General features: G+C 39.1%; 1 protein-coding gene across 3 annotated transcripts in view; it reads left to right on the top strand.

Annotated features, from left to right (window-relative positions):
* The window catches only part of LOC307164762 (rho GTPase-activating protein 6), a gene marked incomplete at its 5' end in the record, with an annotated part of 43,548 nt that extends 32,240 nt beyond the window's left edge, over window positions 1–11,308 (top strand). For 2 of the 3 annotated variants that reach the window (XM_079881833.1, XM_079881834.1), the window contains 5 exons: window positions 3,232–3,411; window positions 4,991–5,088; window positions 6,520–6,677; window positions 9,146–9,226; window positions 9,630–11,308. In XM_079881833.1, coding sequence (XP_079737959.1) covers window positions 3,232–3,411; window positions 4,991–5,088; window positions 6,520–6,677; window positions 9,146–9,226; window positions 9,630–9,931 — 819 coding nt within the window. In that variant the 3' untranslated portion in view covers window positions 9,932–11,308. The remainder of the gene's footprint in view (window positions 1–3,231; window positions 3,412–4,990; window positions 5,089–6,519; window positions 6,678–9,145; window positions 9,227–9,629) is intronic. The other variant, XR_013822338.1, reaches the window with a different exon arrangement.
* Between the last annotated feature and the right edge of the window lie 1,789 nt (window positions 11,309–13,097).

Below are 13,097 nucleotides of genomic sequence, written 5' to 3'. Positions count from 1 at the left end.
GTGATGACATGTAGATGTAGAAGAGAAGCGGTCCCAGCACTGAGCCCTGAGGCACTCCAGTAGCTAGATGATAACAGTGATGGGATAAACCATGTTTCTGAATGACAGATCCTAGTGATGACATGTAGATGGAGAAGAGAAGCGGTCCCAGCACTGAGCCCTGAGGCACTCCAGTAGCTAGATGATAACAGTGATGGGGTAAACCATGTTTCTGAATGACAGATCCTAGTGATGACATGTAGATGTAGAAGAGAAGCGGTCCCAGCACTGAGCCCTGAGGCACTCCAGTAGCTAGATGATAACAGTGATGGGATAAACCATGTTTCTGAATGACAGATCCTAGTGATGACATGTAGATGTAGAAGAGAAGCGGTCCCAGCACTGAGCCCTGAGGCACTCCAGTAGCTAGATGATAACAGTGATGGGATAAACCATGTTTCTGAATGACAGATCCTAGTGATGACATGTAGATGTAGAAGAGAAGCGGTCCCAGCACTGAGCCCTGAGGCACTCCAGTAGCTAGATGATAACAGTGATGGGATAAACCATGTTTCTGAATGACAGATCCTAGTGATGACATGTAGATGGAGAAGAGAAGCGGTCCCAGCACTGAGCCCTGAGGCACTCCAGTAGCTAGATGATAACAGTGATGAGATAAACCATGTTTCTGAATAACAGATCCTAGTGATGACATGTAGATGGAGAAGAGAAGCGGTCCCAGCACTGAGCCCTGAGGCACTCCAGTAGCTAGATGATAAAAGTGATGGGATAAACTATGTTTCTGAATGACAGATCCTACTGATGACATGTAGATGGAGAAGAGAAGCGGTCCCAGCACTGAGCCCTGAGGCACTCCAGTAGCTAGATGATAGCAGTGATGGGGTAAACCATGTTTCTGAATAACAGATCCTAGTGATGACATGTAGATGGTAAAGAGAAGCGGTCCCAGCACTGAGCCCTGAGGCACTCCAGTAGCTAGATGATAACAGTGATGGGATAAACCATGTTTCTGAATGACAGACACTAGTGATGACATGTAGATGGAGAAGAGAAGCGGTCCCAGCACTGAGCCCTGAGGCACTCCAGTAGCTAGATGATAGCAGTGATGGGGTAAACCATGTTTCTGAATAACAGATCCTAGTGATGACATGTAGATGGTAAAGAGAAGCGGTCCCAGCACTGAGCCCTGAGGCACTCCAGTAGCTAGATGATAAAAGTGATGGGATAAACTATGTTTCTGAATGACAGATCCTACTGATGACATGTAGATGGAGAAGAGAAGCGGTCCCAGCACTGAGCCCTGAGGCACTCCAGTAGCTAGATGATAAAAGTGATGGGGTAAACCATGTTTCTGAATAACAGATCCTAGTGATGACATGTAGATGGAGAAGAGAAGCGGTCCCAGCACTGAGCCCTGAGGCACTCCAGTAGCTGGATGATAACAGTGATGGGATAAACCATGTTTCTGAATAACAGATCCTAGTGATGACATGTAGATGGTAAAGAGAAGCGGTCCCAGCACTGAGCCCTGAGGCACTCCAGTAGCTAGATGATAACAGTGATGGGGTAAACCATGTTTCTGAATAACAGATCCTAGTGATGACATGTAGATGGAGAAGAGAAGCGGTCCCAGCACTGAGCCCTGAGGCACTCCAGTAGCTAGACACCCTGAAGGACCTGCTGAGGGAAGACCTGAACCACTGGAGTGCTGTTCCCGAGATGCCCTTCGTCTTTAGGATTAACAGCAGGATCTGGTGGTTAATTGTGTCAAACGCAGCAGCAGATCCAGCGCGATGAGAACTGATGATTCGGAAGCTGCTCTTGATTCTCAGAGCTTCAATAACCGAGAGCAGGGCCGTCTCAGTTCATTGATGCTTCTGAAACCAGACTGGTTGTTGTTTAGGAGGTTGTCCTTCATAAGAAAGGCAGAGATCTGTTTGAAAACAACTCGTTCAAGTATTTTTTGCGACGAATGCTAGAAGGGATAGTTACTGGTCTGTAACTTTCCAGATGTGCTGGATTTAGAGGGGGTTTCTTAAGCAGTGGGTTACCTGAGCCTCTTAAATGCTGTGGGAAAGATCCCAGTGTCATGAGAGGTGTTGATGATGTGCGTGAGTGCGGGTACAACTGAGGAAGAAATGGCCTGAAGGAGATGAGTGGATATAGGATCAAGCGGATAGGTAGTAGTTGATTGGAAAGGGTGAGTTTGGATACTTCTGCCTCTGAGAGAGGAGATAAGGAGGGTAGAATGTGTGTTAGCTGTTAAGATGTTTGTGTCAGTTTGTGCTGTGGCAAATATGCCGCTGATGGTGGTGGTTTTAATTAAGTGCATTATTTAAGTGCTATTTAAGTGCTATTCACATAGAAAACATTGGAATAATGTTTCACTGTTTTTACTGTATTTTTTATCAAATAAATTCAGCCTTGGTGAGCAGAAGAGACAAAAACATACAAAAAATGCATAATGATTCCAAACTTTTAGGGTCAAACTGTCCATTTTAATGAATCGATTATACAATCTAATTCAACTTTTTTCATTTATTAAAATGTTTTAGTAAATATACAGTACGTACATTGAATCTTCTTGACTATAAGTGACTCTTTGGTTGGATAACCGTTTGTCTGAAAAATCACCCTTTTAAGCAGATGCATAAATATTGAAAATATTTTTTTTGCCCTCATCTGTGTGTGCGTGTGCGAGTGTGTGTGTGTGTGTGTGTGTGTGTGTGTGTGTGTGTGTGTTTGAGAGGATGGGTGGAAAAGTTAATGACACACAGATGGATGGATGGACAGCGTGTTATTGCAACAGAAATCAGATGACATAAACCAGTGATGTCATACATCAGTCATTTGTGCTCGAAAGGATCACAATGTTTCTTCCAATACAAATACCCACTGACGTGCCAATGCTGATGCACAAACTGGTTAGACTAGTCCTACAAATTAATCAGCAACTTTTTTTTTTAATAAACTTAGTTGCTTAAAAAGGTAGATTGCTGATTCAAATGAGAGCAAAGTAAGAGACACACCCACACACTCTCACTCACACACACACACACACACACACACACACACACACACACACTCACACACACACTCACTCTTACACACAAACAAACACACACACACACATGCACACGCACACACAAACACAAGTTCATTGAGCTCAGTGCAGGTTGTCACACGTCCAGCATGAAGTGTTTCGGCTCAGTGTTTCTTCTTCTTCTTCAGGTCGTTGGGAACAAGATGACGTCCCTGAATCTGGCCACGATCTTCGGGCCGAACCTCCTTCACCAGCAGAAGATCTCAGAGAAGGAGTTCAGTGTCCAGAGCTCGGCCCGAGTGGAGGACAGCGCCGCCATCATCAGCGTCGTGCAGCGCATGATCGACACACACCACACACTCTTCATGGTAGGAGAACAACATGATCGACACACACCACACACTCTTCATGGTAGGAGAACAACATGATCGACACACACCACACACTCTTCATGGTAGGAGAACAACATGATCGACACACACCACACACTCTTCATGGTAGGAGAACAACATGATCGACACACACCACACACTCTTCATGGTAGGAGAACAACATGATCGACACACACCACACACTCTTCATGGTAGGAGAACAACATGATCGACACACACCACACACTCTTCATGGTAGGAGAACAGATCTCTTATGATGCTCAGCCAAAGAAAATACAACCGTGAAAATAAATCTTGACTGTTATCCCTATTGGTAGTGGCAGTTTTATGAAAGTGCTCGAGTTGTAGTTTATGTCACTGAAACGCTCTGTTTCAACACAGTCCCTGCGAAGGCCATCGAAGTGTAAAAAATAAATGTTCCACTCTATCTCTCTCTCTGACCCTCATTTCTTGCTGTTCTGTTTTTAAGATTTCTATATTATCTTCACAGTGAAGTAAGTAAAGTTCAAAGGTTAGCCTGGTTAGTCTGGTCTAGTCAGCCCCTGCTGGTAGATGTCGTAACTACACCGTTATCTGTGCTAAAGCATCTTTCTCCAGTAGTGAAGGGTGTTCGTATGATTACTGTTGAGGATTATGTATTTACTCTTATTGTATTTATTAAAATTTTCAAATAGCATTTGTTTTTATATGTTAAAGTTGTACTCACTTAATGTGCTTTTGTAATTTTTATTGTTTTAAACAAAAATTGAAAATTGTTTAATTTATTTAAATTATTTTATTTTAGTTTGTTTATTAGTTTTTTATATTTAATATATTTTAATTTGATTTAATTTTAATGTTTTTATTTTAATTTGTTTTAGTAATATTGTTATGTGCCTTTGTAATATTTATTAGTTTTTTAATATATATATTTAGCTTTAATTTATATTTTAAATTTTTTTTTTTCAGCTTTTGTGCTTTTATTAGTTATTTTTATTTAGCTTTAATTTATTTTAGGTTTATTTTATTTTATTTTTAGTTGAAGTTTTAGTAGCTTCAATATATATAATTTTAATTTAATTTTAAAGGCTAAAGTTTTTAAGTTCATCTTATATTTATATTTATTTTATTTCAGCTTTATTTCAAATAGCAAAAACAATTTTTAAAAAGTTTTACTTTAAGTTAACAATAGCACTGATCAGAACGAGACGTTTTTACAGCTTCGTTTCATAAATGCTCTTTTTTTCCACTCTGGAAAAAGTTTTGAGTTCTGAAAGTTACTTTGTACATCAAACTCTTTTATCTCAGATGATGAATGAAAGTTCGATTCCTGATGATTTGAGCCCTTATAAGTCACTTCAGGTGATATTATTGTGATCTTTAGCCGACTGTGCATCAGACTTAATATGTTATAAATGCAGAAGAATGTTAAACCCGAGTCCTTGTAAACCATTCTATAGTCACCCGTGCTAAAAGCTTCTTTTGCATAGAAACCTCAGTGATTTGCTGGTGTTTCTGGACCCGGTGATGTTTTGACGTGATTGCAGTGGCTGATCAGTTGCGTTGAATCCTCTAGATCTCTGCGGAGCTGCAGAACGAGGTTCTGGCGAGTTTGTTGGACACGGACAGTGATGTGGTGGATTATCTGATGAGGAGGAAAACACCACAGTGTGAGTAAGTGGATTTGGGTCATAAACATCATGTTCTCCCTGACGAGAATCAACACTATTGCCATAATTGACTGATCATCATCTGATCGTGGTTATTCAATCTAATCACAGTCATTTGAGAGAACCTCAATAGTTGTGCAGTTTAAATTTAATTTGCATCTATATTATATTATATTATATTATATTATATTATATTATATTATATTATATTATATTATATTATATTATATTATTACTAGGGATGCACGATATATCGGCCACCGAATCTGTATCGGCCGATATATGTTGATTTTTAACGTTATCGTTATCAGTCTGATGAGAAAATTTGGCCGATACATTAAAGCCGATAAATAATGTATTGTTTCCTTGAGCTGAGACGCTTCAGATGCGCACTGTTCATCATGATGGCTTTAAATTGCTTGAAATATGATTGGAATCACTTTAAAAAATGTAAAATACAGTAAAGTGCAGCGCAAGTCTGTCATATCCGCTACATAAAATTAACATAGAATTCATTATAGAACATTATAATTGTGTGTTTGGAATGTGGCTTTTAATGGTGAGACTTTAGTTTTTGTAATCAGCCTCTCAAAAATTATATAAAAATTTATATCGGTATATATATATCGGTTATCTACAGAGCCCCTGAGGGGACCTTTGCAAAAAAATAATACGGACTTTCGCGTGCTCACGCGTTACAATTTCCGGTTTGGTTATAGTGTCATTACTACAAATGTGGGAAAAGGGATGAGATGAGCGTGTGCTTGGAGCATGCCTCCAGAGATTTGTCTTATTATAGGGAGTTTGCATTTGAGATTGTTTGTGGACTGTGCTTTACTGTGAGAAAAAAAAGCATGGATATCACTTAAATGAATATCAGGTCCCACATCATGGATTACATAATCAGAGAGTAGCCTATTTCTTTTCGTTTTGATTGTTTCGTTTAAAGACATTTCAAGCTTTCTTCAGATGTATTTCTCATGTATGTGAGGCATACACTGAGTTTCGGTTAATTTATGATGAGATGCGCTCCAGTTCACGTGCAATGCAAGTGACCGCGCCGGCGCCTCCATGATTATACGGTCTGCTATATATTTGCTTCTTATTTATTAAATACATGCAATTGGTTGATGAAAAATGTATTAAAATTAAGATACAATTTATACAAAACGAAATTCACTTTAAAGAAAGGCTTTCTACAAAACAAAACTTACACAAGTGGTCAAATGCTGTAAATTCAGTAGTCAACATTTGAAGTCGATCAAAAAAGTTCATCAAAGTTGTCCTAAGACATGAACGGGTAATGTTCAAAATTCATGTATAACTTTGATGAAAGGTTTTGATCTACTGTAGATTGCTTATGGTTAGTTCATGTTAGCTCAAATGATGTATTCATACGCTCATACTTTCGCTCTGCATCCACTAACTCCTGCAGCGAGACCGAGCGCTCCAGCGGCGAGATCTCTCCGTACGAGAACAACTCTCCGGTGCTCTCCCAGTGGCTTCCTCCATCGGGACCAGAGCATCCCAGTCTCGCTCTCACTGGGAACGTCACGGTGAATCCCAGCCTCCCGTCCTCACAACCCGACTCTGGTGAGTTTATGCACTGCACAAAGCCTGTTAACAAAGACTGAATCATTTTATAGTTGAATGGTCCTGGGATCAAAAATAGCAGTTTTGAGGAAAGGCATCAGGAGTAGTTCACATCAGAATTAAAATTTCCTGATAATTTACTCTCCCTCACATTATCAAAGATGTTCATGTCTTTCTTTCTTCAGTGAAAAAGAAATGAAGGTTTTTGACCTTTTTATTTTCCTCCATATAGTGTCTTCAATGGGGTCCAACGGGTCGAAGGTCCAGATGTGAGTTTCAGTGCAGCTTCAAAGTCTCGACACGATCCAGCCGAGGAATAAGAGTCTCATCTAGACAAACCAGCAGACATTTTAGAACAAAATAAACATGTATATACTTTTAAACCACTAATGCTCGTCTTGCACTCGCTGTGATGCGACACACATTACGTCATCAGGTTGAAAGGTCAAGCGTGACATAGGCGTAAGAACCGAACCAGTGTTTACAAAGAGAACATGCAAAGACTAAGACAAACGGCATTTACAATAAATAAATAAATAAAAGATAAAACATCGATGTCGGATGATTTTGAAGTTGGAGGAGAAAATGAGTTTTTCACTCATTTCTGAACCGGAACACGCTTGACCTTTCAACCTGATCACGTAATGTGTGTCGCATCACAGCTAGTGATAATAGTCTGTCTAGATAAGACTCTTATTCCTCGGCTGGATCGTGTCGAGACTTTGAAGCTGCACTGAAACTCACATCTGGACCTTCGACCCGTTGGACCTCATTGAAGACACTATATGGAGGAACATCCTGGAGTGTTTTCCTCAAAAACATGATTCGAAGGGAAAATTGCATTATTTTTCTGACACTATTAGCATATTTTTGTTCTTGTTTTAAGCACAAACTCACTTCACTTGTTTTTTTCTGTAAACAAGTCTTAATATCTTCAGTCGTTCTGCCTCTTCTCCAGTAAATGTGTCTTGATTTAAGAATGTTCAGATGTTTGTGCTGGAAAACAAGACAGAAACACTGAGGAAGAACATTTTTTTAAGTGTTCTACTCCATCCATGCCTTATAAATTTGGTTATTATTATTAGTGGTCGACCGATATATCGCCGAGGCCGATATATCGGCCGATATTTGGAATTTTTTAGATATCGGCATCGGCCGATAAATCTTTCCGTTTGGCCGATATATTTCAAAACAGTTTGTGACTGTGCATTAGCGCTTTTTTCCACTGACGCGAACAGAGCGAGCGTGAATGAACTGAATACACTCGCTCTGCTCCGCCCAGCACGTAAAACAAGCCACTCAGAAGTGAAGCAGACATCTGACAGACACAGTAAATGACCATTCGCATTCGCTTTCTAACCTGACGCTACATTGTGTTACACACAAAAACACTCCGGCGTGCAGCAGAGTCTGTTCAAACAGTACCGTGATATGTCAGATCCGCAGCCCAGCGGTAGCTCCAGTGGGGGTCACAGATGTGATATAAACGAATTCAAACAAAACTGAAAACATTTTACCTCACAAACAGTCAAAAATCCTGTGACTGGCTGTTCCTCAGATACGCGCGTTGTTCTCGGGTTACATTTAAACTAGACGCTGTTTTCCCACGGACTCGCGTGCACGGAAAAGCTGGGTCGGTCGCGTCGCGTGCATTACAGATCAGTTGGTCGCGTGAGGTGGATGAGAGGAGAACACTATGTAATAATATTACATTTGAAAATAAATCCTTGAAAATGTTATTCACTATCTACTGTATTTATTTATCCATGATTGGCGTAATATCGTGAGTAGTATACATTTTCATATGTTCATGTATGTCATGCAAATACACGTGACGGCTTGCAACATTTTAAAGAAACAAACAAGCAAAACTAAACATATAAATCATTATTATTTAAATATACTTGAAGTAAAACAACCTGTTTAAAGTAAATAGTGTAAATAAACTATGTGAGATTTATATTTAACTATGTATTGTACATAAAATGTATGTAATTTCACATACTATTTTGTCATTAATTTATGAATATTGTTTCGATTGGTTCATTAATGATAAATGTTATTTGTAACCTGCAGTAAGCAGTAGTTATTATTTATGTGACTGAAAAAATGACTGTAAATATTAAAGCAGACAAGAAGCTGCACTAAAACTTTATTTATTGAAGTGTTACCTTACCTTTTTGTTCACATTTTAATTTCTTAGTAAATATTTTTTATTGCAAAAAGAATTTTGAATAAATAGTATGTACAATAAATGTTCATTTAGTTTCACCAATATTCTTTATGTCTCTCATTTACTGTATTCACATGTATTGTATCGGCCTCATATCGGCCAATCGGCCAGATTGCTTTCTCAATATCGGCATCGGCATCGGCCATTAAAAATCCCATATCGGTCGACCACTAATTATTATTATTTTTCTTTCTCGTTTTATACGTGTCAGTAATGAACATACTCTTGTCCTCAGGGGAAACGTTGCATGAGAAGGCCAGTATCTGGCGAACGCGACACACTCTTCTGTCGGGACTTCATGACAAACTCCTCACAGGTACAAGACAAAACACACGTCAATCAAAGGAACATTAGCATTGAGATTCAACAGGTGTACGTAATAAAGCTGCTCTTTAGTCATTTTTAAAGTCCTCATGAAAGGGAAGTTGTGCTGGTCTTTTCTCCTCTGAGTCGTATATCAGAGTGAAACACTTCAGGAACAAGAACTAATGTGGGCGGGGCTTGGTTGTGTCTGTGGGGAGTTGATTGGCTGGTTGGATGGTTGTGGTTTGCTATTGGCTGATCTCATGTGAGTGACAGGTTGCCCCGCCCACATCATCAGAGAAGAGAGCCTTCAGTCTCATACTGAGAAGAACTGAAACTGCTTTATGCGAGCGGCTCTGTACTGTAGATCAGTGGCTGTTGGTTCATCTCAGCACACCTGTGTTTGTGTCCCTCAGGCTCTGACGGACACCTGTACACACGCGTCTCCTCTGATGTCTTCTACGATGACGACAGCGACGCCAAACCTGCGCTCGAGACGCAAACGTCCCGTACAAGCGTCCCTCAAACGCCACGCGCTCCAATCACAGCGAGCCGTCGGACTGCGTTCCACCAATCAGAGGAGGCCACGGCGTGTCACGCGGGTCAGGGGGCGGAGTCACGCATCACTCAGCATCCAGACTGGCCAATGGAGAAGTGGCAAATATGGCAGCTCTTGTCATCAGACAGTTTAGACACACTTCCAGAGACAATGGTGTAAAAACACTATTTAAAGGGACAGTTCGGGACTAAATGACGTCTGAACCTGTGAGCCGACACACCGGTGGAACTTTCATTACATGGACAATCATAAAACACTGAGACAGAGAGAAGAGGAAAGAAAGTCGTACAGGTTTGGAACGAGTTAATGACACGATAATCGTTTTTGGGTGAACTGTCCCTTTAAGAACCGTTTCATGTAAAAGTTTGAGTTTAAATCGTCCACAACACAGAGATCGTGAGTTTGAGTTGGTACGACTGGAAGCGTCACAGTGTGTTCCCACGTTTTAGATAACTTTAGAAAAACAAGTATTGATATTAAAATTGGGAATTAATATTTAAATGTTTTACTGTTCAAAACTTGTTTTGTTTTTCGCTAAATTAATACTTTTATTCATCAAAGATGCATTCAATTGATCAAAAGTGACAGTAAAGATATTTATGATACAAAAGATTCTATTTCAAATAAATGCTGAACTTTCTATTCATCAAATAATCTTGAAAAATAAAAAGTATCACAGTATTAGAATAATATTTCACAGTTTTTACTGTATTTTTGATCATATAAACGCAGCTTTGATGAGCAGAAGAGACTCTTTCAGAAACATTTACAAATTCCTATAGGTGTCATTAGAAACATTGATTATTAATGTGTTTCTGGGAATAATCCGCATGTTGGGTGAATGAACGTGTTTATTGGTAATTAATACTGAAATTAAATGTATTATTAACGTCTACTCTTACGTACATGATTGATTTGAATTTCATTCAGTCTGAAGCTCGACACAATCTCAGTTCTTGGAGAAAACACAGTTCATCTGGATGTCCATCAGTAGTGACTCGAATCTCTCGTTTATTGTACAGATGATTTGCTTTATATGTCAATAATGGCTAATTTCAGCTTTTTCATCATCATCATCATCATAATCAGAGAGATCTGATGATATCTGAGTGTCCTGTCATAGTGTGCCATCATCACTTCATAAGATAACGAGGGGTTAATCATAAACATATAGAGCGTCATATTTCTCATATCCTGCAAGAGAAGCGAGTTACGATATCAAATGTATTTATTTATTAATGTTATTTATTGAATACGCCACTAGTACGTCAGCACTGTGTATAACAGTCGCACAGAATGATTTATTCCAGTTGTCGTTCAGTATTGCTCTGTAAATGCATAAAATGAGTTATTTAGTGAAACTTCATCATATTTCTGAGTGACATCATCAGCTTTCACCCGTTTGATCACGTGACGCACGAACGCCCGAATCACCAGCAACACTTTATGCATTATAATAATGAGTGACTGTGTCATATTTTATACTCGGTGTATTTGTACAGCCAAGAGCAATATAATGTTGATCATGGTGCTTTTTATAAAACAGATATATATATATATATTTTGCTGCTCAATTATTTTATAATAGAGGCTGTTATTGTGAAGTTTGTGATTGACACTGTCATCTGCAGTCATAAGTGTTTAATACACAATAAAAGCTAAATCTGTCAAAGTATTTCTCTTTTTATTTGGATTTATTATCAAACAAATGTATCATTTTGACACATTTTTCATTAAACAAAACTTAATATCTTCAGTCATTCTGCTTCTCCAGTAAATGAATCTCGATTTAAGAATGTTTAGATGTTTGTGCTGGAGAACGAGACGGAAACACACATGGTTTTGGACGGGGATCGTGAGGAGAACACGTGGTGAGAGAGGATAATACAGCAGTTTTGGTTTATTAATTCTTCATATTTGATGTTCTGCATTATATGACCTCGATTCACTCATCATTACAGTTATTTCACAGATGTTTATGAGTCTGACCACACATGCTTGATTACTGACATCATATTCCGTCAGGTGTGTTCATTTACTCAATTCACTTTTAATGCTAGTTTGTAGTTAATCTTAAACAGGAGATGCTTTTAGTTGTTTTCTTGTTCACTGAACACAAATTTGGCTTAGAAACAATTTTTCACTCAGAAATTGCTAGTAAATTTCCCAGTTAATTATAAAGAAACGGTCACACTGCAAAAAAATGTTGATGTATTAGTCTTGTTTCCAGTCCAACTATCAAAAAAATCTTAAATCAAGAAGCCTTTACTAGAGAAGTAAAATGATATAAGAAAGAGTGTCTTGTTTTCTGAAAAAAAATAAGAAAATAAAATCAAGTTTTTGCATAAAACAAGCAAAATGATCTTCCAATGCGGTCAGAAAAATAATCTTCATCAAGTGGAAAACAGGGTTATTTTTCTCACCGCACTGGAAGATCATTTTGCTTGTTTTAAGCAAAAACTCACTTAATATTGAACATTTTACTCATCTAGTAAATGCTTCTTGATTTAAGGATTTGTAGATATTTAGACTGGAAACATGTCAAAGATACTGAGTAAGAGAAGTAACACACTGAAGGAAAGACATGATGTTTGTTTTATTCACAGCTTTCTTCTCCTTCCCTGTGAGTTTCTGAGCTGCTGTTACTCGAGATGAGCCACTAGAGGGAGACACACTCACACACACTCACTCATGAACACACACACACTCACACACACTCACTCACTCACACTCACACACACACACTCACTCATGAACACACACACACTCACACACACACACTCATAAACACACACACACACACACACACACACTCACTCACTCATGAACACACACACACACACACACACTCACTCACTCACACTCACACACACACACTCACTCATGAACACACACACACTCACACACACACACTCATAAACACACACACTCACTCATGAACACACACACACTCACTCACACACACTCACTCATGAACACACACACACTCACTCACACACACTCACTCATGAACACACACACACACACTCACTCATGAACACACACACACTCACACACACTCACACACACACTCACACACACTCACTTATGAACACACACACACACACACTCACACACACTCACTCATGAACACACTCACACACACTCACTCATGAACACACTCACACACACTCACACTCACTCATGAACACACTCACACTCACACACACTCACACACACACTCACACACACTCACTTATGAACACACTCACACTCACACACTCACTCATGAACACACTCACACTCATGAACACACACACACTCACACTCACACACTCACTCATGA

This window comes from Squalius cephalus, assembly GCF_949319135.1.
Source record: "Squalius cephalus genome assembly, chromosome: 9".
In the NCBI taxonomy this organism is placed as follows: Eukaryota; Metazoa; Chordata; class Actinopteri; order Cypriniformes; family Leuciscidae; genus Squalius; species Squalius cephalus.
Note: the sequence above shows the minus strand (reverse complement) of the source record. Positions and strands in the feature narration are given on the sequence as shown.